We start from the raw sequence: 27,569 nt of genomic DNA on the forward strand, positions 1-27,569 counted from the left end.
GGGAGCAGGTGTTTATTATTATTAGTCCATTTGAAGCTAGCCCTTGACTGCGACCTCACGGTGGTATATGATGATGCAGTCTAAGATGGAAGGACTATCTTAGAAAAGGTGTTTTATAACGGATTTTCATGAATCCCATCCAACACAATAACTCACCATCAGGTAGGTGCGAGAGGCGGGATGGCAGAGAGGCGAAGTACTCGTGCATGAGCGCGCGCGGCGCAGACAGGCGACGCGACGGGTCCGGCTGCAGCAGCGACGCGGCCAGGCGCTGCGCATCCCGCCCGGCGTCCCTCAGCCGCGGGAAGGCCGCTGCTAACGGCCGCGCAGGGCATGCGCCCCACCGCGCCACGTGCGCCCGCAACCCTGGCAGCCGCGACACGCCGATCCAACTCTCCTCCGTCGGCGTTCCCACCACCTGAGGAATTAAACTCGTCAACCGTGTTTACACTACGCATGAAATAGTCGCATTGAAATCGGTCCAACTATTTAAGCTCTATGATGCCACAGATACACAGACAAAGCAGTCAAACCCATACCTTCCTTCCTCAGTTTTCCTCGCTAGCTTTAATATTGGTAAATTCAAAAGAAGAGCGCATAGGCATTACACCTTCTAGACAGGCGCACCCTACCTTAGGCTGCATGATAATTGATCACCTATACGAATAGGCTACTTGACACTTTTTTAAAGTTGGTCTTAAATGGTTAATATTTGTGCTATTATATCAAAAAAATTAACACTATATTTTTTTGCGCCCTAAAAACCGTAAAACTTTCATTTAAAAATATATTTTTCTTAGACAGGTGAAAACACTGTCGGCCATGTTTGGCCGATAGATTATCTGTGCTCTGACGTCATGCATTTGTAAACAACAGCATAACCTCCCAAAGTTTAATAAACATGACTTCTATACTAGTGTACATGAAAAATATAGTAATTTTCGTTATTGTATCATCCGAGAATGTAAAAAACGCATCGATAAAGACCACAGGAAAGTTGTGGATTAGAGTGCCCAGTGAAATAAATATACGTAACACGCGAAGACTTGCTTAAAGGGATCCTATATGACTAACGACTTCAACCCAAATTTATTTTTGCAAAGATCACTTTGTTGTAATAACTTATTCAATTTATAAAGAGAAAACGATATTTTTTTACGTTTACTATGAGTTTTTAGAAATATATAAAAACTAGCTTATGCTCGTGACTTCGCCCGCGTGGACTTCATAAATTTCAAACCTCCATTTAACCCACTCAGGGGTGGAATTTCAAAAAATTCTTTCCTAGTGCATACCTTCTCTTTACCTACAAAGAACACACCCACCAAATTTCATGTATCTAGGACCAGCTGTTTAGATGTTTAGGCTGTGCGTTGATATATAAGTTAGTCAGGACTCTAAATTTTATATATATGGATACTACGTTAGTCCCCGCGTGACATAGGGATGACATTTCTTTGTTTACATATTTAATGACGTCACATCATGGCTGACAGCGTTTTCTGCGTTTCAAATAAAAATAAAAACTGTATTTTTTAAAATTGGATTTATATATCCATCCTGCGTTTTTAATAATTGTTATTGATATATTTCGTTGTCTTAAGCAAAATACTATAATAAATAATGATTTATTGGACGAAATTAGATATGAGTCAAGTAGCCCATTGGCATGATTGCAATCAAGCACATGCCTATATAGTTTTAAGAAAATCTCTTTTTGCACAACAACAATACACACAGACAGATATTATTTATAATGGAAATCACTCACGGTAGTTTAAACGCTAAAACAACAATACAAGTTACAAACAGATTTGTATGACCACTATGAGATCATTATATCACGCAGTCGCGTTCTGTCCGTTCAAGTCTCAAGTCTGCTAAAACCCGTCAGTCTTCATTATAATAATAATCGTTTATTACGATATATACTTATACTTATACTTATACTTGTACCTAAATATATATAGTGACTAGGTGTATATTATTATTTTATCTGATTGTCTTTAGTGCAATTCACATTGACATGTTGACTATAAAAGTTTCTCATAGCTTCATCAAAACGCACATAACTCCGAATAGTTAGCTTAGCTCTCGCTATTTGTCAACAGTTTCATGAGTTAATAAAACAAAACTTTGCAGTTTATTCTTTTCAATGTACGCCTAGAGAGCACCTATCAATACAGATTAATCTTTTCAGAGGAAAACTTAGGACTTCTTTTATTGCCCACTTATCTACACCCATGCCCCAGACTACCTATTAGAAATTCTCTTATTGAATATTTTATTATTCTCAATCTTTTTATTACTGTGGCACGTTTAAACGAATAATTCTAATATGTATTTACTTTGTTACAATAACACGCGACGCGACGTTAAATATAATATCTTCAATGTTAATGGCGTGTAATTAAATTTGTGTAAAAATGTTTTCAGGGGTGCCACTTTGTGTCGAGTCACAAAAGGTCACGAGGCGAAAGCTCGCCTTGTATTTATTAATCATATTGTTAGGACAATGGCTGTCTGTGTGACTCATTATGGTTCTAAAATAAATATTGTGAAAAAGTAGATAACTAGGTATAGATGTTCTATTTCACAAAGACCGCTCAGCTTTGGTTGTAGTAGTGAGTGTACCGATAAGCGTTCACGCATTTGTGTGCGTAACGTAAACCGCGTCGCGGTCGAAACTGAGCGCTACGCATGCTATAACAATGTGTACGTGTGCACTCACACAAATATAAGCAAACGGTCTTCGTGAAAAAGAATATCTATACTTACTTACACGTATCGCTCGAGCAGTCAATTGGCAACTGCTCGAACAGCCTTTTTCAACTGCTACAGTACTTAACTGGAGTTACAATATAAGAAAATGGATGGGGGCTAACTGCGTCAGAGCAGTCGAAAGCATGAGAATTAGAGAGCAGAACTGCTCGACCGAACGACGAGAATTCGTCACGCTCCGCTCCTGACCGCTCGGAACGGAATCAAGAACTGCTTTTAAGCGGTCTCATGATCATGAAAGGAAGATTATGGTTCGCTATGCATTTTTCTCATTCTGAGAGGAGACCCGTGTTCAGAAGTAAGCCGGCGACAGATCGGCCGCTATAAAATTTCGTATGAAACTTACCTTAAATATTTTGTCTAGCTGGTCGTTGGTGTCCCGCACGCCGGGGAAGGTGGGCACGCCGCAGAGCATCTCCACGAATATGCAGCCCACGCCCCACATGTCCAGCGACGTGGAGTACTCCGTGCTGCCCAGGAGGACATCTACGGAAAATGCATTGCATTATAAAAGTATATCATGACATTGAGAATTACGTCGCACAGAAAATAAAAGTTTATTCAGTCTTGCCACGAGACAACATAGACTACACAGAATATTCTATCCTACTGTAGTATTGACTCCCGCATGGAACATTTCTTGACGTTCATAGTAGAGGTCTAAAGTAAAAGTGAATAGTAGGTAGGTACTCTTTTTACTCAAATTGAAAGAAAGCAAACTTTTGCTTGAAAAATTCAGTATTTTCTAGTTAGATAGCAGTTAGTTTTAAACAAATTACGGATAGCTACAATTCAAATCCTGGGAAGTTTTTGAAAGGTTTTCTAACTCACATGAGTTTTCATTGAGCTCTACAAAACTTTCTTAGTATTTTACTTATAAATGAAGGAAGGACATCTAAAAGTAGTTCGACCTTTTCGTTTAACTTTGTTTCACGTCTTTTACGTTTTGAAAACTCGAAATGGTCCTATTTAGTTTTATTTACTCAACGTATTAATTGCGTTCGGAGAAACTTTTCGTCTTAACCTATATTTTTTTCTATCGGTCTTGCCTCTAACGGAAAACATTCTAGAAACGGATTAGAGAAGTTTCCCAAATAAAAAGGAATACTATTATGTAAATTCAACAATTTGGTTGTTAAGGAAGACCTCTTTTATTTTAATCCAGGCCGTAATAACAAAGATAGAATTTTATGGAACATAGTTTTATCGATACATAAACGCGGTGTGTTATTTCTTATTAGGTATGTCCTGTGCTGTAACATCACTTGAAACAAATTGGGTGAAACATCTGAACAATAAGCTGTTCAGTGTTCCACAACGCTCTGGAAAATCGATAGCGACACTATCTCTTGATAAAAAAGTGTAGGATTATTAGTAAAGTTGTGTCGTTTGCTTTTTTCACAATATTAAATACTAGCTTTTGGTTGTGTCCTGTCCGCGTTCATGTTTAACTTTTACTTAGCCTATGTTACTTCTGGATAAAGTAACTTCCTAAATTAAGTTTGTAACAATGTAATCTTTCGTGCTAAAGCGACTGAAAGCATATTTTGAGTCGCAAAAAGCAAGCACTGTTTACCCGAATAATAATACGTAATACTAAACATATCTCAAGAATAAGTAGGTGCTTCGGGCATTAACATTTGGCTATGAGATTTTCACAGTACATTTGTCAGATTTGATGGACCAATAATACGAATTACGAACCAGTAATTTTTCTATATATTTTTTTTGTTGTATAAATATTTTGAAAAATATAACACAGACGAAAGAATTAGATCATCCGAATGTCACAATGGTGTATTGTGCATTGTTATCACCATTGCAAATACATTTAACAAATGATAATTTATTCACAAGGGGACGCTAATAGATACGTAACGTTATTTCTAAAGGACGATTTTAAAGATCATTTAAAAGTAGTTTCCCCAAACATTTCCATTAAAATTGTCTGATTTGGGTAAGTCTCATTTGTTCTATAGAACTTGACGTCATCGAACAAAATGCGACAATTTTTAGACCATAGAACAATAATCGAGATTTTTCTTTCTTTAATTGTTCTATAAAACAAAGTAAACAAACTTTTCCTTTTTCGTGGCGGAATATCATCAGGATCATTTTAGGGTTCCGGACCCGAAGGATGCCAACGGGACCCTAAAAATTACCTTGATGACATTCCGACACAAAAAAAAAAATGGATGACGTCAAAGAAAAGAAAGTTCGAGGCTAAATCCTAGTATGTGATAATGCTTTGGAACAAATTAGGATAAAATTGTCTCATTTTGTCCGATGACGTCAAGTTTTATTTAACAGATGGGACCTACCCTCTGATTTGCATGTTTATAGAAGCGCATTGGCACGGTTCCGCAGCGAAGTCGATCAACTTCGTTGGCAATACGCCTATTCATGGCACGAGCTTACATGGAATCACCTAAGTTTCAAGGGGCATTTTATTGAAATATAAAAACCTTTTATTACGGTTGCTGTAAGAGCGTTTCTACATAATATATTGGTATAGATACCAATTTTATGTATTCTTTATCTTAGTTTTATCAGTAGTTTAAGGCATATTGATGTCTATTTACTTGTAATATTGCCAAGGTCTAAAAGTAGCACATCCTTTCTTAAGTTTAGCTTTACCTTAGTATAGACATTTACTCAATTGAATTCGGTAAAATACATTTGATTTTCAATGAGTAAATACAATACCTACTGTATAATTATTTTAAAAAAACCTTGTCATTAGACTAGAGAGAGAGAGAGAGAGAGAGAGAGAGAGCGAAAAAGAGAGAGGGAGAAAAGAGAGAGAGAGAAAAGAGATATATGCAATACACACCTGGCAGCCTGTACCATAATGTAACAACCTCATGTGAGTAACAGTGATTAAGAAATGATTTAGCGAGCCATCAGCCAACAGCTGAATTTAGGCCTTAGATAGGAGGGAGGGAGGGGGAGAGGGGGGGAAGGAGAAAAATGTAAAATACCAACCTGGCGGCCTATACCATAACGTGACGACCTCGTGCGAGTAGGTGTGGCTAGGAACAGATTTCGCGCGGGCGAGTCCGAAGTCTGCTAGTTTCAGTTCACCGTGCGAGCTTATTAATAAATTCTGTGGTTTTACGTCCCTGCAAATAAATCATAATTTAATAACATGAAATTATCATCACAGAGAATTCGAAATGTTATACTGGCCACATTTATGGCTATACATTTGTAGGCTTTGATATTGCACGATTATTATGAATCCAATAAAATGCACATTGATATCTTATTAATATTAAAGGCTTGGCCAAACAGAGCGCGACGGATAGCTGCTGAACTCCAAGGAACTATGAATTTTGTCGTATCGGACGTATACCTACTTCTAATGTTCGTAGACAGAAAGATTTCTGTCTGACAGTTCCTGATAATAATATACGGCTGGCCATGTGATATCTTGCCGTAAGTTTCCATCGCACTTTGGGTCTATTCAAGCCTTTAAAGTTATACAAAATCAGTTATTCGATTTAATCCTCCAAAGCGAGAATCGCTGAACTGCAAAACGCCAGCGAAAAGTGACTGTTTTAAGGCCAAGGCCAAGTAATTGCTAGCCTTGGCCTTTGCTAATTCCCCAAGTTCGGTTTCCCTATACCTAGCATATGAATTAATGCCGCATAAGCTCTAATAAAGGTCAGACATTGGTGTAAGGCAGTTTACCAGACTCTGCTTTGCTAGAAAATTAATATTTTGGAATGCTCATTGCAATAGTAAGCATTAAAGGCTTGGGTAGATAAAACGCGATGGCATCAGCATGATATGTACTGAACGCGTTCACAATTTTACGACCTCCCTGGCGCAGTGAGCGCTGTGGTCTTATTAGTGGGAGGTCCCGGGTTCGATTCCTGGCAGGGGTTTGGAATTTTATAATTTCTAAATTTCTGGTCTGGTCTGGTGGGAGGCTTCGGCTGTGGCTAGTTACCACCCTACCGGCAAAGCCGTGCCGCCAAGCGATTTAGCGTTCCGGTACGATGCCGTGTAGAAACCAAAGGGGTATGGGTTTAATAAAAACTGCCATACCCCTTCCAGGTTAGCCCGCTATCATCTTAGACTGCATCATCACTTACCATCAGGTGAGATTGTAGTCAAGGGCTAACTTGTATGTGGATTAAAAAAAAAAAAAAAAAACAATAATTTGCAATACTAGAATTGTATGAAACACGTCACGGAAGCGCCCGCGCCCGTAGAAGCATGCTATACTGTGAAACCGCTTTCTTAGTTCCCTGTATTACAGCATCTAGAAGCCGATATAGCGTCGTCGGTTCAACCGTCGGTGCAGAGTGGAGGCGAAGCTGCCGTTTACATAAAAATTGAAACTCCTCTTTATTAACTTCAACATACGATTGAAATTTGGTTGAATAAAAACAGTCCAAACATGGAAACAAATGTGTACTTTCACACAGTGCGACAAGCAACTGGGGGACTGACGAACTAATAGAGAGGACGCGCGACGTGACCGGACTCTGTCACCGTCGCGCCTAACTTCGTACCACCGAATAGATCAATAAATCACCTACTGCGCAGGTTCAAGGTCAGAGTTCTTACTCGACGCCAATAATGTATTAAGATGTATTACATACCTGTGTAAAACTCTTCTCCGATGACAGTAGGCGAGGCCTCGGAGAAGTTGAAACATGTACAGTCTTACATTATGTCGGTTTAGTCCACCCGGGTGTCTTTCCATGTACTGTGATAGATCCGTGTCCTGTTCGAATAATAACGAATTATTATTTAATAACTGAGCAAAACAAGACTAGTATAGATAAGGCTAACCGCGTGTTTTAGTCTATGATAACGGATAACATTATTAAACCCTCATAAATTATTTCATTCAACCAATGCGTTGTTATAATGATGAAATTATTTATTCATGAAAATCAACTAAAATATCCCAGATAATTTATATTTGTTCTCCTAATTAATAATTAATCAAACTAAAAAGAAAAGAAGAAAAACTTAGAAACAAATGTCTGTGTCTATGGTTTTTTTTTTTTAATAGATATAGCGAGCAAACGAGCAGGCGGGTCACCTGATGTTAAGTGATTACCGCCGCCCATGAATATTGGTTTGCCAGATTTCCGTAAAAATGTGTAGTTTAGTTACAACGTTAAGGTTACACCGCGGTTCAAAGATGTGTATGTAAATCTTTGAGCCAATGTAACTTTAAAATTACACATTGTTACAGGGAAAACCACCAAAACAGCTATGTGTTTCTAGAACATATTTACATAATTTCATTGATTTTAATTGGTTAACATTCAAATGGAAACAAAACTACGTTTGTATGGAACGCGCTGGGGAGCGCCTTTTACTTCTCTAAGGGCCTAGAATGACATTTCAGCTTTGTAGAGCGTTGACTCTGTCACTCATACCTATATGTCGTTTTGTCGGTCTCAACGACAGAGACAACGCTCTACAAAGCCGAAATGTCATTCTAAAGGTCGATGTACATTACTTTCTGCCGCGTACTGTACGTTCTTGTATTACAAAATCTGCTCTGCACTGCTCTAAACTACGTCGCTTGCATCTCAGCATACGCTTAGCCTTATGTGCCATTTCTACGGACGAGAGAATCGCGGCGATAGTCTCGCCGTGTGACAAAATTCGATACAAACTAGCGCCGCGACAGTATCGCCCTGTGGAGATTGGCCCATAGAGTTTGTATCGAATTTAGTCACACTGCGAGACTATCGCCGCGATTCTCTCGTCGGTGGAGATGGCGCCTCAGAAGCTCCGCTTATACAATTGGACTTACCACAAATTCGAACACGAATGTGAGCGTTTCCCTCGTATGTACAATGTCGTGTAACGTGACTATGTTCGCGTGCTTCAGCTCTTTGAGCAGCGACGCTTCTCGTATCGCCGTGAAAGGCGCGCCTTCCTCCTCTTGCAGTCTGATTTCTTTTAATGCTACCACCTGCTGCGTCAAACTGATGAAGGAAAGTCCACATGTTAGTGCACGTCTTTTGTTTTTAGGGTTCCGTACCTCAAAAGGCAAAACGGAACCCTTATAGGATCACTTTGTTGTCTGTCTGTCTGTCAAGAAACCTACAGGGTACTTCCCGTTGACCTAGAATCATGAAATTTGGCAGGTAGATAGGTCTTACAGCAGACATTCGGGGAAAAATCTGAAAACCGTGAATTTGTGGTTAGATCACACAAAAAAATTTAATTGTACGATTAAGCATATTGTGTTTGACTGCATATAACACTTTCAGTGTAGGCGATGTTGCCGTCTATTGTGGAGCGTAGGTGCATATTCACTCTAAGAACATCCCAATAGGTATCTTTGGTAAAAGTTTGATCTTTGAAATTGAAAGAATAATTTTATCTGCCTTGTTCTTGGATTATATATGATGGCGCATATAAACCAATTAGGGGTATGGGTTAAATTGAAAATGCCATATCTAAATCATTTTAGTTCGCTTCCATGTTAGACTGTTTCGTCACTTACCAGGTAAGATCGCAGTCAAGGGCTTACATGCCGTCGAATGAAAAAACCTTAAGACCATAGATGACGCCAGATTCGAAGCAAATTGGCTGTGACAGACGGATAGACAGACAAACACGTCATGAGTGATCCTATTATACTACTGCCGTCGCTTTCGGCACGCTTTGTCTGTGTAGGCCTTAAGGCTTTAACATTATAAAACCATACACAGTCGTAAATTAACTTCATACTAAAGGATGCGACGTCATAGCCAACTCACACTTCCGAGTTTCGCTAAGTTCCTCCAACACCAAGTTCTGATGGGAAGTTAATTATTCAACCTCAAGTATTCCTCAACTAATTTGTTTGCGCGTTCGAGTGAAGCTAAGTTTAGTCCTACGTACTTACTCGTAATTACGAATTCATACAAATATTTTAAAGACATTTCTCTTCATATTTGGGTAGTAAATGACGATTTCGCGTTTGAAATTTTGAATAAGGCAATCAGGGCGTCGTTTGGATCTGTTTATGCCTACTATACTTATTCAACTTTTTTAACCGCTTATAAAAAGCAGCGATAGCCTAGTATTTAAGATGTTAGCTTTTTTCGGGAGGTTGGAGGTTCGGTCACGGGCACGACGGACCTCTAACTTTTCGTTATTTTGCTTTAACGGTGAAGGAAAACATCGGAGGAGGAAACCGGCATGCCTTTAGTTCTCCATAATGTGTATGAACCCGCAGTGGACCAGCGTGGCAGACTATGGCCTAAGCCCTCCTCATTCTGAGAGGAGATCCGTGCTCAGTAATGGGTCGATCATGATAACGATAAACCTCTTTTATTAACTCAACTAAATTATTTACCACCAACAAATACTATTTGTTTTTTTAGTACTTCTCGACTAAAGCCATTTTTATTGGATTACGAGTAGCTCTAGTATTTGCCTAGAAGTCCTAACAGCCTGCAGCCGCAGCAATTTGCAGCTTTTAATTAAGCTTTGAGCGCACAGATGCTGTGGAATTACTATCAAATAGATAAACTAAGAGTATACCTACTCTAAATTAAACAAACGAGTTTTTAGTAGAAAGAAAAATGTTTTTTTATTCGAAATAAGTTAGGGACAATACGATATAGCAGACTATGCCCTTAGAAAGAGTTTGCCGATCTCGAATACATTGATGATTTTCATGGGTTCGTATAAATTAATGTCAGGCAAAAATAGCCCTAAAACTAATTGGTTTTATCGTTCATTTTTTTCTGTACTTACTGAAACTTGCGTTTTCAAATACTATAAAAATCGTGATATTATAATAGGTATATTCTAGAAATTAACAACCAGAAGGCGAAGAAAAATAGGCATAAAGCATTTTTTCTGTACTTATTAAAACGTTTTGAATACTATAAAATTCGTGATATTAAAATATATTCTAGAGGTTAACAACCAGAAGGCAATGATGCCGCAAACAATTCCACGAATGTAACAATACAGAACCGAATATTTCAGGAGGTCGATACACAGCGAGTATTGCATGAAACAGATGACAAAGTAGGCCAAAAGCGACACGTTTTGCATATCAAGCGAAGTCAAAGGATTTACGGAATGTATAATGCGTCGGTGTTCGGATATTCGAACTTATGTGTAACTTTGTTCCCTCGATAGGTTAATGGAAAGCTAAACATGCGTCTGAATGTAGAAGACCGAGTTAGAACCATCAAGCAGCGCATGACCTCGACATATTTTGTCACAAGGCCATATTTTACGACACAATAATGTTGCTACTGCAGACAATCATCATCATGATCAACCTATCGCCGGCTCACTACAGAACACGGATCTTCTCTCAGAGTGAGAAGGGTTTTGGCCATAGTCTAAGTGCGGATTGGCAGACTTGTGGCAGTCACCACAATTACAAGCAGATGGCGTTCCTCACTCGTACGAGGAAATCAAACAGCAATCACTAGATACGAAACAAAGCCTTGACTACTCACGTCGCTCTCACTAGATGGCAGTACGGGTAACATCCTAGGAAGGGAAAGAAGAACACGCAAATCTAAATCGCACTAACGGAGTGTTTAGACACAACCGTCGGCCCAGCTGGCGCTACCGAGCAAAACCAACCCCTCGGCCTCGGTGGGAAATCTCCCTTTGAGTACGGTCGAGCCTACAAACTGCTCCCGTACAGACTTCACGCACCTTTAAGAGCATTATAGAGACCTCTCAGGCATGCAGGTTTAATCACGTTTTCCTTCACCGTTAAAGCAAGTAATATTTATTACTTAAAAAACCGGCCAAGTGCGAGTCAGGCTCGCGCAATGAGGGTTCCGTACTATAGTCGTATCTTTTCGACATTTTGCACGATAATTCAAAAACTATGATGCATAAAAATAAATAAAAATCTGTTTTAGAATGTACAGGTGAAGACCTTTCATATGATACCCCACTTGATATAGTCACTCACTTCGAAAGTTGAAAATACTAATTATTAGTTCATGACCACAATTTAATTTTTTTTGTGTGATCTAACCCTAAATTCACGGTTTTCAGATTTTTCCCCAAATGTCAGCTATAAGATCTACCTGCCAAATTTCATGATTTTAGGTCAACGAGAAGTACCCTGTAGGTTTATTGACAGGCAAACAGAGAGACAGCCAACAAAGTGATTCTATAAGGGTTCCGTTTTTCCTTTTGAGGTACGGAACCCTAAAAACCACATAACTCCGAGAAGTTAGAGGTGTGTGCTCGGGATCTAACCCCCGACCTCAGATTAGGAAGCGGACATCCTAACCACTAGGCTATCACAGTTGCAGACAAACCGTTCTCACTCTGAAAGGATACCCGTTTTCAGTAGTGAGCAAGTGATGATGAAAATGTGTCTATCTGCCTGTCTGCTAGGTCTTTCAGATGATAGCTGCTGTTCATCGTTTATTGTTTTTCACTCAAACTCACTCACTTTAGTCTTTTTATTAGGTGTGTCTTATTGCATTCCAACCTTAAACTTAGAATGTTATAAAACTCATACATATTGAAGTTTATTGAATCATCATCATCATCATCATCGTCAACCGATATAGTCCAATACTGAATATGTCTCTTGTAGGGACTTCCACACGACATAGTCTTGCGCCGCCTAAATCCAGTGGCTCCCTGCGACTGGTTTGATGTCCATCCACCTAGTGCAGTTTATGAAATAGTATATTAAAATTTAAATGTATGAATACTCACTTGCTATACCCTTTATAAACTGTAGCGTAGGAGCCCTCACCGAGCTGCTCCAGTTTAATGTACGCCTCCGACTTCCCGAACGGGGAGTCACCCTGGAGACAAACAAAATGACCATCCATCAGTGTTCCCAGCAGGCGACAAGGATTTAGCGGGCACAATTTACGACTATCCAGACACTTTAAGTGTATGGAATACAAGCGGAATGGAGTGGATTGTATCTGTCTTAATATGCCTCGTTGGTCCCATGCAGTGGCGTGCGGTTACAGAGGCATTAAAGCACTGCTTACCCTATCTGTAAGCTGTGATAGCCTAGTTGGTTAGGACTTAGGACGTCCGCCTCCTGATCGGAGGATTGGTAAGCAACGGTGTTTTCTAAATGAAATACATTAATTACAATTTGAATCCATGTGACGTCACAGGCGGAATTAAGATGGCGGCTACGGTATCATGCGTTTTGGATATTTGTAGAATAGATAAAAAAGTGAAATCTTTGTATAATTTTATAAACTGAACTTAACATTTTTCGATTGCTTATTTCTAATAATATCTTGTTTATACATTTATAGATTTTTTCTCGCTTGTTGTAGAATAGTACCGTATTGTGTAAAATATAAGCAATCGTAGTTGGCTGACTGGCTAGCGTGGCTGAAATTCGGTCAAGTCCTTTAAAAATACAAATACAACAACTGACTAAAACAACTGACAATTTCATAAATATAAACCGAACAAAGACCAAAAATAATATGAAAAATTGTCTTTAAAGCCGACGCGTTTGCCAATGATTGACATGGGAGATAAAAAACACAAAGCCGACGTGGCACTTGATTGGCAGAATTGCAGGTTTTCGCCTTTATTTAAATATCACGTTCGTTTTTGGGTTCCGAATGACAGATGTCGATTCAGGATTAGAGTTTCCTCACTCTAGTTCACTCAGCTCATGTCCAGCAATGGACGTCTATCTGTTAAAACGATGACGACCATACATGAAGTGTCTAAGTAGTTCAAGCAGAATGTGCGCGTCAAGAAGTTGCTTCTTAATCAGACAAGCTGGAATTGGAAATCTTGAAACTAAAGTTACTTTTTATTTTCTGTAGGAATTTACAATTGTGTTTTCTACCATACATTTACGTACATGTCAAGGTCTATTTATCTTCTATATCTATATCTATCTATACTTCTTCTATATCTTCTATATCTATACTCTATACTATTATATAAAGAGGTAATGTCGTTAAGTTTGTTTGTAGGGGGTAATCTTTGGAACTACTGAACCGATTTTAAAAATTCTTTCACCAGTAGAAAGCTACATTATTCCTGAGTGACATAGGCTATGGATCTTTAAAAACCTAAATCTACGCGGGCGAAGCCGCGGGGATCAGCTACTAAGTATATATACTGCAGTCTGCACGGCAAAAAACTACATCCACGAATGGACTTTTAACCTTACTTTTACTACGGGGAATACAATGAGAGCAATATAAACTCAGTAGGTAGCAACCCGTGCGGAACGTCGCAGCACTTTTATAAGTTTACTGTTGCGTAAAGAGTCGTATCTCTGCTGCGGTTCTTTAGTCTGTGGCCCAGCTGGGAGCGGGTGCGTCCTGCGGGGCGACCAACGGGTGCGATGCCATACCTAGTATCCATGCCGCTCGGCACCCGGTCTCGATTATGACGCGTCCGCGCGTTTTTTCCAATTTCTTGTAATTATTAGGGGTTTGTTCCACAAGCCGGCCGCCCCGCTGCACGCACCCGTTCCCAGCTGAGCCGCAGACTTATACCGATTACCGAAGTTACGTAATTACAGGCTTAGACAGACACATAGCGCGGCGGTGACGTGTCTAAACTGAAGAGTGGAGTAGTCTTCTATATCTTTAAAAAATACAAGCGACCCGCCCCGGCTTCGCACGGGTAGCACAATTTTCGTAGGGATCTCTATTTTTTGGAAGTAAAATATAGCCTATGTCACTCAGAAATAATGTAGCTTCCTACTGCTGAAAGAATTTTCAAAATCGGTTCAGTAGTTGCAGAGATTACTTCCTAGAAACAATCTTACAAACTTTACCTCTTTATAATATTAGTATAGATTGTATAAAGAAAACGCTATAATTACGCCAACATATTATAGAATTCTCCAATGTCTTAGTGAAGAAAATAAAAACGGAGGGATATAAATTGAAAGGTAACATTCGAGGAATATTGCAGCCTTTCATTATCGTAAAGGCGTAAAGTATCTTTACAGCGGCCGTGTATCACGATTTGCGAATAGCGCAGGTATATCGCAAAGTGCTCTTAACGTTTGGAACGTTATGGTTTTTAAGTAAGTAGGTACATACTATATACGCATGTCTTATATAAACATTACATAGATTACAATATATACGGTGTTAGAGTTATGTTGACTCCTTTACGCCATATAATTTTGTAATTTCATAACGCGTCTGAAGGTTAATGCTCACAGCTCACTACGTTATTACAAAATAAAAAATCGACCAAGTGCGGCCCTCGTGCACTGAGGGTTCCTTACTACAGTCGTGTTTTTTCTACATTTTGCACGATAAATCAAAAACTATTAGGCATAAAAATTGAATAAAATTCTGTTTTAGAATGTATAAGTTAAGTCCTTTCATATGATACCCCACTTGGTATAGTTATCATTCTTTGGAAGTTGAAAATACCTATATTTGTTCATGAAGACATTTTAATTTATTTTATCATGTAACCATAAATTCACGGTTGTCAGATTTATTCTCTAAACTTGTGGTATAAGACCTACCTACCTGCCAAATTTCGTGATTCTAGGTCAACGGGAAGTGCCCTATACGTTTTCTTGATAGACACGATTGCCGACGGACATGGCAACCGAGATATAAAGCCCGCACACCCGCACAGCGCCCGCGCTATCCCGCACCTCGATTGCCATCTCGACCTGTCGCGGTAGCATGGCTACAAGACACTTTGTTCCGGTATTTAAGATTTGCTTCTTTAAAAATTAAGTAAAGTCAACTTCGAGCAATCTTACTCGAAGAGAGACGTTCTGAAATTCGAGTCGTAGCTCTTTGCAAGTGAGCAGAGTACCGTAGTAGCGGTTGTTTGTAACGATTAGCGTGGATCGCGAAGTGCTCTTAGCAAGCCACTACGACTTTGATCTTTTTGTATCGAAAAATCTCTTTTATCTAGATAGAGATTAGTTAACGCTGAGACTAGCAGAGTTTTATGTTGTCTTATCTAAATATATAAAAAGGAAAAGCTGACTGACTGATTGACGGACTGACTGACTGATCTATCAACGCACACCTGAAACTACTGGACGGATCGGGCTGAAATTTGGCATGCAGATAGCTATTATGACGTAGACATCCGCTAAGGAAGGATTTTTGAAAATTCAACCTCTAAAGGGGTAAAAATGTAGTCCACGTGGAGGAAGTCGCGGGCATAAGCTAGTACGTATATTTAAAAGGAAAAGCTGACTGACTGATCAACTGATCTATCAACGCACAGCTCAAACGACTGGACGGATCGGGCTGAAATTTGGCATGCAGATAGCTATTATGACGTAGACATCCGCTAAAGATTTTTAAAATTTATCCCTACAGGGGTAATTAGGGGATTGAAAATTATGAAATCCACGCGGACGAAGTCGCGAGCATAAACTAGTTTTTCTAATAAGAGACAATATACTTTAGGAGTAAACTTATCTTTTTTATTTACGTACGGTTTACCTAGAAACTTGAAATTTTTCAGGTAGGTTAATGTGTATAACGTACGCCCCCAATAATAAAAGGTTTTTTTAATTGCACAACCAAAGAGTTATATACAAAAGAAATATTTTGTGTTTTATATGTAGAAATAATGTTAAAAATACATAGATAAATTATAAAATATTCAACGAGATCTTTGAAAAAAGCCAAATCCTCGCGGGCAAAGGTGCGGGAATACCTAAGCCAGTGTTTGATAAAGGAGTTACGTGTGCTATTCATTCAATCACGATGATTATACAATATCCTGTCCTATCCGATCCTAGCTATTTATAGCATAAACTAACAGAAAGATAAGGTGGAAGTAGAAATCTCTTACGTAGATCACTGTGCGTGTACCGAGTAGGTTTGCGTTATCTCGGACCATCATTTAGCTCCCCGTCTTCGCCGTTTCGCTTTCTTCGCCCGCCTACCAACCAGCGCCTGTCTAAATATTTGACTTAACTAATGTGATACGGTTTGCTACTAGAGATGGGCAATTATTGCTACTCTTGAATAATTTTCATTTGGTGAAATTGTTTTTCCCAATTTCACAGGCGATTTTACTAACGTTTTAATTTACGCACTTACAATTATTAGCTACATTAAATTAACAAGGAATTATGATCAAAATCAAAACCATCAATAATGTGGGTTTTCACGAATAGTGAATTTTCGTACTAACAATAGTTTGCGTCAATTTTAACTAAGTAGATGTTATCTCTTTCTAATTAATTGTAACACGAAACAATTCCAACACGAAGTATTCTCACTCGCACACTTTTTAGCATCGTACCTCGGGTCCATGATAATGCGCGTGCGCAATTTATAAAAGCAAATGGAATAAAATTAAACGTAATAAGATTATCTTAAATATATAAAAGGAAAAGGTGACTGACTGACTGACTGACTGACTGACTGACTGAATGACTGATCTATCAACGCACAGCTCAAACTACAGGACGGATCGGGCTGAAATTTGGCATGCAGATTGCTATTATGACGTAGGCATCCGCTAAGAAAGGATTTTTGAAAGTTCGTCCCCTAAAAGGGTGAAATAGGGGTTTGAAGTTTGTGTAGTGCACACGGAGGAAGCCGCGAGCATAAGCTAGTAAGAGATACACATACGAGATTTCGCTTCGTGATTTTTCACAGACAACTTTAAGTATTTTGTTACATAATATGAAAATAGTTTCCCCATGATTTTTCACATGCTACCTGTGAAATAATCCTTCTCTATTTGCTACGGCATGCAGGTTTAGGCGCTCCTGATGTTTGTACAGAGTTCTCTCGCGTTTTCTTGATAAATATTTTAGTAAGATATCGTGCCTATTAGCTATCAGAAGCTCGTGGTACTAAGATAATATTATTATTCACGAGCCGTTAAGTTTTCAGATCAACAGTAATTTACAGGCAGTATTGCTTGAAATTACACCCTTTGTCGGAACAGCATATACAATGTACAATAATGTACGTATACCGTATACGACTTAAAAGCTATACATACTAAGGCTGAGATCTATAGATCGTATTTTGAGTCTATTAAAAAGTGGTAGAATAGGCTAGTTGACACTTTTTTTAAGTAGGTCTTAAATGGTTAATATTTGTCCTATTAGATCAAAAAAATTAACACTATATTTTTTTGCGCCCTAAAAACCGTAAAACTTTAATTTAAAAATATATTTTTCTTAGACAGGTGAAAACACTGTCGGCCATGTTTGGCCGATAGATTATCTGTGCTCTGACGTCATGCATTTGTAAACAACAGCATAACCTCCCAAAGTTTAATAAACATGACTTCTATACTAGTTTACATGAAAAATATAGTAATTATCGTTATTGTATCATCCGAGAATGTAAAAACGCATCGATAAAGACCACAGGAAAGTTGTGGATTAGAGTGCCCAGTGAAATAAATATACGTAACACGCGAAGACTTGCTTAAAGGGATCCTATATCACTAACGACTGCAACCCAAATTTATTTTTGCAAAGATCACTTTGTTGTAAGTCTTACTTAATAACTTATTCAATTTATAAAGAGAAAACGATAATTTTTTACGTTTACTATGAGTTTTTATAAATATATAAAAACTAGCTTATGCTCGTGACTTCGCCCGCATGGACTTCATAAATTTCAAACCCCCATTTAACCCAGTCAGGGGTGGAATTTCAAAAAATCCTTTCCTAGTGGATAAGGTATCCACTAGGAAAGGACCACCACTCTTTACCTACAAAGAACACACCCACCAAATTTCATGTATCTAGGACCAGCTGTTTAGATGTTTAGGCTGTGCGTTGATATATAAGTTAGTCAGGACTTGAAATTTTATATATATGGATACTACGTTAGTCAATAGGGATGACATTTGTTTGTTTACATATTTAATGATGTGACATCATGGCTGACAGCGTTTTCTGAGTTTCAAATAAAAATAAAAACTGTATTTTTTTAAATCGGATTTATATATCCATTCTGAGTTTTTAATAATTGTTATTGATATATTTCGTTGTCTTAAGCAAAATACTATAATAAATAATCATTTATTGGACGAAATTAGATATGAGTCAAGTAGCCTATTGTGTCAGCTGTATCATTTTAACAAATATATTTTAAAGCAAGTTTGACGGACCGGCTTTACTCACGTATTTAGTCGACCCATCCATTGAGAGTGAGACTGAGACTCAACCGCGACGCGTGTGCGAACTCAGTCACTGTGATAAAGGACCCCGGGTGGGTTCGAAACTAGTCGGGCTAACGTCGACTAAATACGTGGGTAAAGCCGGTTTGTCACACATGTATATTTCAAGTTTCTTTTTAAAATATCTGAGCAAGAAAGAGTTAATCGTCATAATTAACGTCATTCCCCAGTAACAGATGGCAGATCGTCGCAGCAGATAGCGAAATGCCACATCCTAATAACTGAATATTTCCCACGAGAACAAACGCTCGAGCATTTTATATTCGCTAAAAAAACTGTAAAAATGCATAACATAGCTCAGGTATTCCCAATATTTGCACACAATGCATAATGGTAACTCGTACTGTTTCACTTTTCGACCTCCTCTGGGTAGGGTTGGCAAATAATAAATAATTAAATAATTTGCGGATTCAATCCACAAAAGTAAATTTTAAAAAAAACATAACCATTGTTCAAGAAAAAAGTGGAAAGTGAGTGGAGAAGAAGGCGATATTTGTCTATGTCCAGCAGTAGATGGATGATGGATGGTGTTGTTTTGGTAAATATTTCGTTGACTTTCATATGTGTGTTAGCTTTTTCGATTATAAATTTGTTACACTTTGTCAGTATTCAACTGTTAGGTTATTTTTAACGAGTAAGTTTGATTTTAAAATATTGTTCAAGATTATTAATTTATTTATTGAAGGTAGTTTGAAATAGATATTTGACTCATTCGATGTCACGTAATATGTGGCGGGGAAGCCATCTTAGACAATATTTTTATACGATAAAAAGTTAGCGCCCGTTGCCTAGAGTATAGAATGGAAGTTTTATTAGACTCATAATATCTCCACGCGGCATCGAGGTACGCTAATATTGCTTAACGACAGAGGTTTATACATGTTTTAATCGATCGATTCATCATCATTATCAACCTATAAGTATACGTTCACTGCTGCACTAGGTCTCTTGTAGGGACTTCCACATTTGAAATTTTCACAGATGATGTATTTCTATTGCCGCTATAACAACAAATACTAAAAAACAGAAAAAAAATATTCGAGGGTCTCCTATACAACAAACGTGATTTTTTGCTCGTTTTCATAGATCTCTACGTGCGGCTGGTTTTTTTAGTCTACCTGGGCAGTGACAACCCTACTTATAGCTATAGTCAACAATCAGAGATATCATTGTCTACACAGCGTTTATGCTGTTTTAATAAGACATTTTGCACCTTATAAGGGGTCTGTACGCTATAGCAATGTCACGGGGATTTCTTTGCATGCAAATTTCTTTTAGAGCGCTTAACTGATGGCCAATTCAGCCTTTTCGATATCAAACGTACGATTGAAGAGATTTACGTCGTATTCTTTTAAGCGATGCTGGCGTACTAGGATTTATCGAATAAGGGAAGTAACTATACGATTGAAAAAGGAGGTGGGTAATTTAAAATGTTAGAGAAGAAAGAACTTTATTGCCGGTTTGGAGCGCAAATTCCTGCTAACAGCTGAAGTTAGGAGCAAATCTGCAGTCTATCGTTTCAGTCTATCGAATGCTAATTAATGCTCGCAACATCGTCCGCGTGGGTTTAGGCTTTTAAAAATCTAGTGGAAGCTCTTTGATTTTCTAGGACATAAAGTAGCCTATGTCCGTTCCTAGAATGCAAGTTACCTTTTTATCAAATTTCGTTATAATCAGTTAAACAGTTGGGCCGTGAAAGCTAACAGACAGACAGACACACTTTCCTATTTGTAATGTTAAACAGATGCTAGACTGCATCATCTCCTGTTTGGTGTGATTGCAGTCAAATGCAAGCCTACAGGGTGTAACCAGAGCGCTAGCAAAAACTTAGTTATTGCTAAACTACCTAAACATAATCCAATACCAAGAACTATTTGCCTCATTTTGTAGTTTTTGTGATTTAGTATTTTTCAATCCCGCAATGTATAGCGTGCAAAACTCGGGTCAATGCCCCGCCTACCACGTGACATTGACTCCAGATGGCGTACTTACGCAGCGTTCATTGACCTCTAGCGTCGGTCAGGTGTTTTATTTGAAATATATTGTGAACTTTTACAAAATATAGGATTTTATGTTTATATTTTATATACAAAATATTGCGTTTTTATGGTGTTATCATATCAGTAAACATCAGTAGTATCACCTGTCTTTCGCTAGCGTTCTGGTTACACCTTGTATAGTTTATTTAAAAAACTCCCCACTTCTGTATCCGTGCCTTAGAGAACATTAGGCTTTTACAGGAAATTCCTGTAAATTGCACCGTAAGAACGAATTTTCGGCCTCAATTGTCTAAAAAATCGTTTCCCATCCGTCAAAGTCAGTGTTGCTTTCTTTTTGTATTCAGCCTCTGTGCAAGCTATCAAGTGAACAGTGGCCGCTATTATTCTTCGCGAATACTCGGGTCCTTCAAGAATGTCCGCCGGCTCCGACTTGCCTTCCTAAGTAATGCGCGGACATTTCAACGCAGATTCATACTATTAATGGACGCCAACATTCAACGTGGAAAAAAGAATTTCGCGACCATTGTTATATTAGACTCTACTCGGTAAAACTTGTGACATTTGTCTATAACAATTTTTTTCCTGTTTAAAATATGATTCCAAAATGAACTGTTAAGGTCGGTTTCTACTAACATTGTTGTATTTGGTAGGAAAGCAAAAATTCATGTAGAGACTACGCGAAGACTTTAATTGAGTTGCGAAGAACAGGAATCTTTTTGAGGTTCTGGTCAGTTTTTCTGGCGAGTTTAATGCAAAAAAAATTGCTTTTTACACTATTGCCACAGCAATTCAATAACACCGTAGTTTGACAGCTACAATATGACGATCGCAATCATCTCTGATTGGTCGACACTCACTAACTAATTGCTGAAAGGCATTGTTGCAGCAACAATACCACAAATTAAGCAAAAAAAAACAGATTTTCCGCAATCGACCAACAGGGAATCTTGGTTTTAAAAAATCAACTCACCCCAAAGGCACTAAACCGTTTCGTTCGTCTGCTGGAGTGGTCGTGTGGGCCTAGAAACGCCTCTGACTTGGGCCTGGGCGGCCGCTTGGGCCTCATGACGACCCTCGCGTCTTCCCTCGCTGCCTCGTCTAGTAGTTTCGAGTCTGAAGATACTGACAGTTGTCTCCGAACACGGTACTCGCCGTTGCCACCTCCCCCACTCCATTCTGTAACAACATCAACAAAAGATTTAATATAAAAAGGCGATTTAAAAAAACCCTATTTGATATTTGTAGGTTTCGAACTCAAAGTTTTCTCTATTAGCGACCCTCGTGCTTCAGCTTCGCTCAGGTGAAATTCCAGAAAATCTTTTCTTAGTGAATGTCTACAATATAAACAAAATCACAAGTTTCTGCGCTCACTTGGTCACGTGACCTGAAAAAGATGGCGGCGCCCCCATGACGGCACTTGTCTCTTATGAGAGAGAGATAAGAGTCTACACGATAGATAGAGAGATGTTCATTAAACTTGTGGCGGGAGCGCTGTGCGAGCTGGATTGCATTTTATTGCGTCAATACAAGAGTCGCTATTTACTTAAACGTCTTTATGAATTCTGCCTTCTATATACTGTAAGGAACTATTAAGTATTCTATGGATATACGTTGATATAATGCCAGTCAGTCAGATTATCCCTGCATAATAATATGTAGGTATAGATTAAAAATAGACAGCAAGCCGATTTTATTCAGGCAATGAAACCGATTTATAAAACTTTCGGTTTATAGCGGCGCGCGCGCCGTGAGCTATTTAATGAATTTTTAACTGATAGACAACAGGCAAACTGACAGGCGTCTACCACCCTCTATTCCCTAATAACGCTGAGAGCATCCCCGAAGACACAGTGCACTTAGTGAAATTAAACTTTTTAAAGATGTCTCTTATTAACTTAATGTTATATTCATTTCCCTTCAGTCAAGCGTTATGATTTTCACACAACGTTAACCAAATGGACTGCGCGTAATTTTACGGAGAGAAAATCCAGATTTCTTTTATATATGAAGTAAATTATACAGCTATGCGAATATTAATTATACTCGCCTAAAAGTAGTCGAAAGAAATGTAAGTTCATAATGATTATTTCTTTTTACATGGGCATCAAAGAGCATAAAGTCTATCTAGTGAGGCAAAAGTCGTCATAACTAGAATATCGGAATCGCTTATTCTCCTTTATAGTCGATAACAAAATCGATTCACGACAATTGAGCAAGACGGTTATGAAAGAAGCTATTTTTCTCGCCATCAATATTTCCGCACTGGAGGACCCTCTGAAGGCGTCACAAAGGCGTTATGGGCTCCGTGTAAACACGATGCGAATAAATCATCGAGCGCAATCGGTTATATCATACAAATCGATTATGAAGACGATCGATCACGTCGGATAAAAGTGGGATAAAGGAGGCGCGGAATGCTTTGATTTATAGAACTTATCTACCTTATTTTTTCGGTTTTTTTATTTGAAGGCGTTATATATAGCGTTAAGGCGTAGACCGATGAGGAATGAGAAACTAATTTCGAAGTGGCAAGTAATAAATCATTTAATTGCGCACCAATAGCTGCTCGTGAATAGAATTTTTTTAATCAATTTATTTGGAAGAATTGTGAACTTTCTTATATCTATTAATAATTTAATTTTTACATAATTTTTGCCCTAACTTTTGTCAATGATTTCGAAGACTACATACGTAATCTATGGTTTTTTTTTTCAATTAGTTACACCTTTGTTAAATTTTTGTGTTTGTGTAAACTATAGGCCTTATTATGAAATGTAGTCAGATACTTAAACAATCAAAGTTGTGTAGTTTTTTTTAGGCTGAGATCTCTAGAGCACACTTTGACTGATGTTATTTGAATAGAGATAGCGAGCAAACGAGCAGGCGGGTCACCAGATGTAAAGTGATTACCGCCGCCCATGAACATTTGCAGCAGCAGAAGAACTGCCGATGCGTTGCTGGCCTTTCAGGAATCTGTTGGTCCGCCCCTTGAACAACCCCATGTAACCCTATAATATTGAATACTAGCGACCGCCCCTTCGCTCGGCGATAATATAAAAAAATCCTCTTTATTCCCTATCCCGTAGGAATTTTGGAAAATCCATCCTTGATCCTTGCCTACATTATAAAGGGAACCTCTGGACAAAATTTCAGCTTTATAGGTTCCAAGGCTTTGGGCTTGGCGTTGATGAGTTAGTTAGTGAAGAAATTAGGACTTTTCTTTTTATTTATTAAGATGTAGTAAAAACGTTAAAAATTTGAAAAGTCAAAACAACATACCATTCATAGTCCACACTAATTAGTATAAATATTCACAATCAGCTTCTGTATGTGTATTCTTACGAAATCTACACTTAGTGGATTCCAACGCGGTTTTTGCGGATCATTTAGAAAGTTTCACAAGTAATGTTTATACGCACCAGATTTACAAAATGGGTAAGCCTACCCTTGCGAAGCCCAGGCAAGTCAACTAGCAGGTATATAAGGTTTGTCTATCTAAATATATAAAAGGAAAAAATACTGACTGACTGGTCTATTAACGCACACCTCAAACTACTGAACGGATCGGGCTGAAGTTTGGCATGCAGGCTATTATGCCGTGGATATCCGCTAAGAAAGGATTTTTGAAAAATAATGTTTGAGGCTATTATACGAGTATGTACACTTCATCAAGTATTTTGTACACTGAATGAGGTACCGAAGTACCCTTTTTATGGTCGCACACCCCAACCTAAATAACTTTTTACCCGTAGACCGTTTCATTTTAAGTACCGATCGAACTTTTTGTCGGTTCTTTTATGTAGAGCCAGCTATATCGAATCCGTGGCAAATTGTTACATAATGAATAACTTTTGACGATTCAAAAGCGTACGTACTTTCGTCTTTCAATAAAGTAATTCTCGAATAACTTCAATACGGAACAAAGCTAAGAGAGCTAAGTACAAGAGGTATGCTTAAAAACTTTATTGAATTTCCTTGGAAGCAATAGAAAAATAATTGTGAGATTTTAAGTATATGTAACGATGACGTACCAAAACGAATTATTACTAATCTAGGTCATATAGAGCTAGCACTATGAGGTCTAGGGAAAGCTGCCAGTTATAACTTTTTTACAGTAGGTACCTACTTATGGGACAAACTCAGTTGTTTGCGTACAACCCGCGGGCGAAATAAGCCTGACAAAAAGTATGGCCCTACCCTGTCTACCAATACGCCTAGCTCAAAAGCGTCACGCAATATTCAGTTTAATAATGTACTTGTATCTAGGCCACAGGGTATAGTTGGGGCGTGCCTTACAACTAGTAGGGGAGATAGTTGGGGAATTCCCTGTTTCAAGCCTTGGGCGCATACAACGCGCAATGGAAACGTCCTAAAGGTCTAGACAGATGGACTGCATTTGGACTGAAAAGCATTTGGGATACAGCTGTATTGCAGTTTATATTACAACTGCTGCCTGACTGCGCAGATCGCGTGCAGCCGGCGTGCAGTTACCACTGTGCGCCCGTACTAAAAAAGCACACCGACTGAAAACCGGCCTGTTTGCGATGCAGTTATGTTAACTGCAATTTTGCAGTCGGCTTGTAGTCCAAATGAAGTCCGCCTGTCTAGACCCTAAAGAGTAAGAGAGAGGTACTAATTGGGTTGTACACAATCGGTACACTTAATTTACAGGTTTAGACCTGCCATTTTATTTCAGAGATTAAAATATTATGTGCAAATGTATAACCTGTATAATCAAGAGGTAAGCAGCGATCGTCAGACTGCAGCAGTCAAACTGCGGCGGTAGATACGTCTCAGTCTAGGGACCAGCAGTTAAGTAACTGCTGCATTACAAATCATACCAGTCTGACAGTTCAGTTTGACGTCCTCTGCCGTACTGCTATCGTTACGCTTCTTATCTGGCCAGACCTTTAGCCAGAACAATATTTAATTCCCGCAATACGTCGCGCACTAATATGATAGATGGAATTGTTTATTACCTACTAGTTCAACAAAATAAACAGTACAATATTTTTGCATTTGTGTGAGTTATGGGCGGGGGGAATTGGAATTTAACGAGAAACTATGAATCAAAAATTATTTCACTTTGTTCGCAGCGTTTCATTACTATATTAGGTAAATAGGTGGCTGATTGATGATGTTTATAAACTTTAACTAACTTAACTACTCTTTCGGAAAAGCGACTGAATTTCTCTACATTTCTTTTATTAAACAAATCGTGATCCGCCATTGACTGGGCATTTGCTTATAATTTTTAAAATTCTTAGTGGATTTCAAGACCATAATTTAAAACATTTCACGAGGAAGGCTTACAATACTGTACATTTTATAATACATTCACATTTACCGTCATAAAAATTGACGCACTACTTATACTGGCTTCCCCACGGTGCGCGATTCTGTGGATAATCACGCACGGCCGATGACGGTACCACGGACATCCACGCACCGCGCACAAGGCTCGACGACGACGTCGACGTATCTGCGCTACCACGGACTATCGGATACTCTTCCCATGGTGCGTCGGTGCAGGCTGGTCCGTGTCCGTCCGCAATATCACGCACCGTAAGCCGGCATCCTACTGAGTAGAAATTTTGTACAGTTGTTGTTGGGACTTGCGGGAAGGTTTCTGAGATAGTACTATCAACGCACGAGTGGGTGGCGTGCGAATCGTTCAATACACAAAAATGGCATTGCAATGCATTTGCCTTATGAGCGCCGAACATGGTTCCATTGATTGGCTTACTGCGAGACTGATTTGATTTAGCATAATACATGTGTGCAGTCAAATATAAAATATTCAGAGAACAGCCTCATAAAGTCATATCTCTGGCTCACGGTAACCGCTAACCTACGTAAGTCAACTGCAAATAACGGGGCCCGTAATAAATTCCGAACGGATTTTAATTATTACTTACAGTTATAACGCTTAAAGATACCTATACAGAATACAGATGAAGATGGATTCCACAAACTCATGAAGATTATACTTTTCAAAAACAAAAAGTATCCCGGCTAGTGAAATATAGGTATATTTTCTTTCAAATTTTCCGATTAGTCCTTTGACTATACAGGGTTCAAATATGTGCAGAAAAATTTCCTGTAATTCTGGATGGAATTATTTATTAAGTTGAATTAATTTAAGGTGGTTGCATACGAAGAGATGAACCGTAAGACGTACCTACATGAGGAGCTAGAACTACCAGGGCGATCGATTCGGCCGGTTTTATTCGTTTTTACCACAAAAAATTTAACAATAAGAAAAAAGTGCGAATCAGAATAGCGCACGGAGGGCTCCGTACTACAGTCGTATTTTTTCGACATTTGGTAGGTACGATAAATAAAAAACTATTTAACATAAAAATAAATAATAATCTATATTAGAATGCACAAGTAAAGTCCTGTCATAAATGATACCCCACTTGATACTTATAAGTTATAACTATCTTACTTAGAAAATTGGAAACACTCATTATTAGTTCATGACCATATTTTTTTGTGCGCTGTAACCACAAATTCAGTTTTCAGATTTTTCCCCTTATGTCTGCTATAAGACCTACTCTTACTACTTATGCTTTCTATCCCGAAAAATCAATGAGCTGCCATTGGATTGTTTGAAATCTAAATCCACTCAATCGTAGTGACGAGAGTAACTAGATTGTAATAAAG

General features: G+C 38.5%; 1 protein-coding gene across 4 annotated transcripts in view; it reads right to left on the reverse strand.

Annotated features, from left to right (window-relative positions):
- The window catches only part of Eip63E (cyclin dependent kinase Eip63E), a 138,055-nt gene that overhangs the window by 9,126 nt on the left and 101,360 nt on the right, over positions 1 to 27,569 (reverse strand). For all 4 annotated transcript variants that reach the window (XR_011237520.1, XM_034975386.2, XM_069502939.1 and 1 more), the window contains exons 4-10: positions 21,871 to 22,076; positions 12,466 to 12,557; positions 8,570 to 8,744; positions 7,395 to 7,519; positions 5,767 to 5,903; positions 3,128 to 3,267; positions 157 to 418 (exon numbers count right to left, since the gene is read on the reverse strand). Coding sequence is in view for 3 of the 4 variants with exons in the window: in XM_034975386.2 (XP_034831277.1) it covers positions 157 to 418; positions 3,128 to 3,267; positions 5,767 to 5,903; positions 7,395 to 7,519; positions 8,570 to 8,744; positions 12,466 to 12,557; positions 21,871 to 22,076 (1,137 nt within the window). In the remaining variant the exon portion in view is untranslated. The remainder of the gene's footprint in view (positions 1 to 156; positions 419 to 3,127; positions 3,268 to 5,766; positions 5,904 to 7,394; positions 7,520 to 8,569; positions 8,745 to 12,465; positions 12,558 to 21,870; positions 22,077 to 27,569) is intronic.

This window comes from Maniola hyperantus, chromosome 14, assembly GCF_902806685.2.
Source record: "Maniola hyperantus chromosome 14, iAphHyp1.2, whole genome shotgun sequence".
Lineage (NCBI taxonomy): Eukaryota > Metazoa > Arthropoda > Insecta > Lepidoptera > Nymphalidae > Maniola > Maniola hyperantus.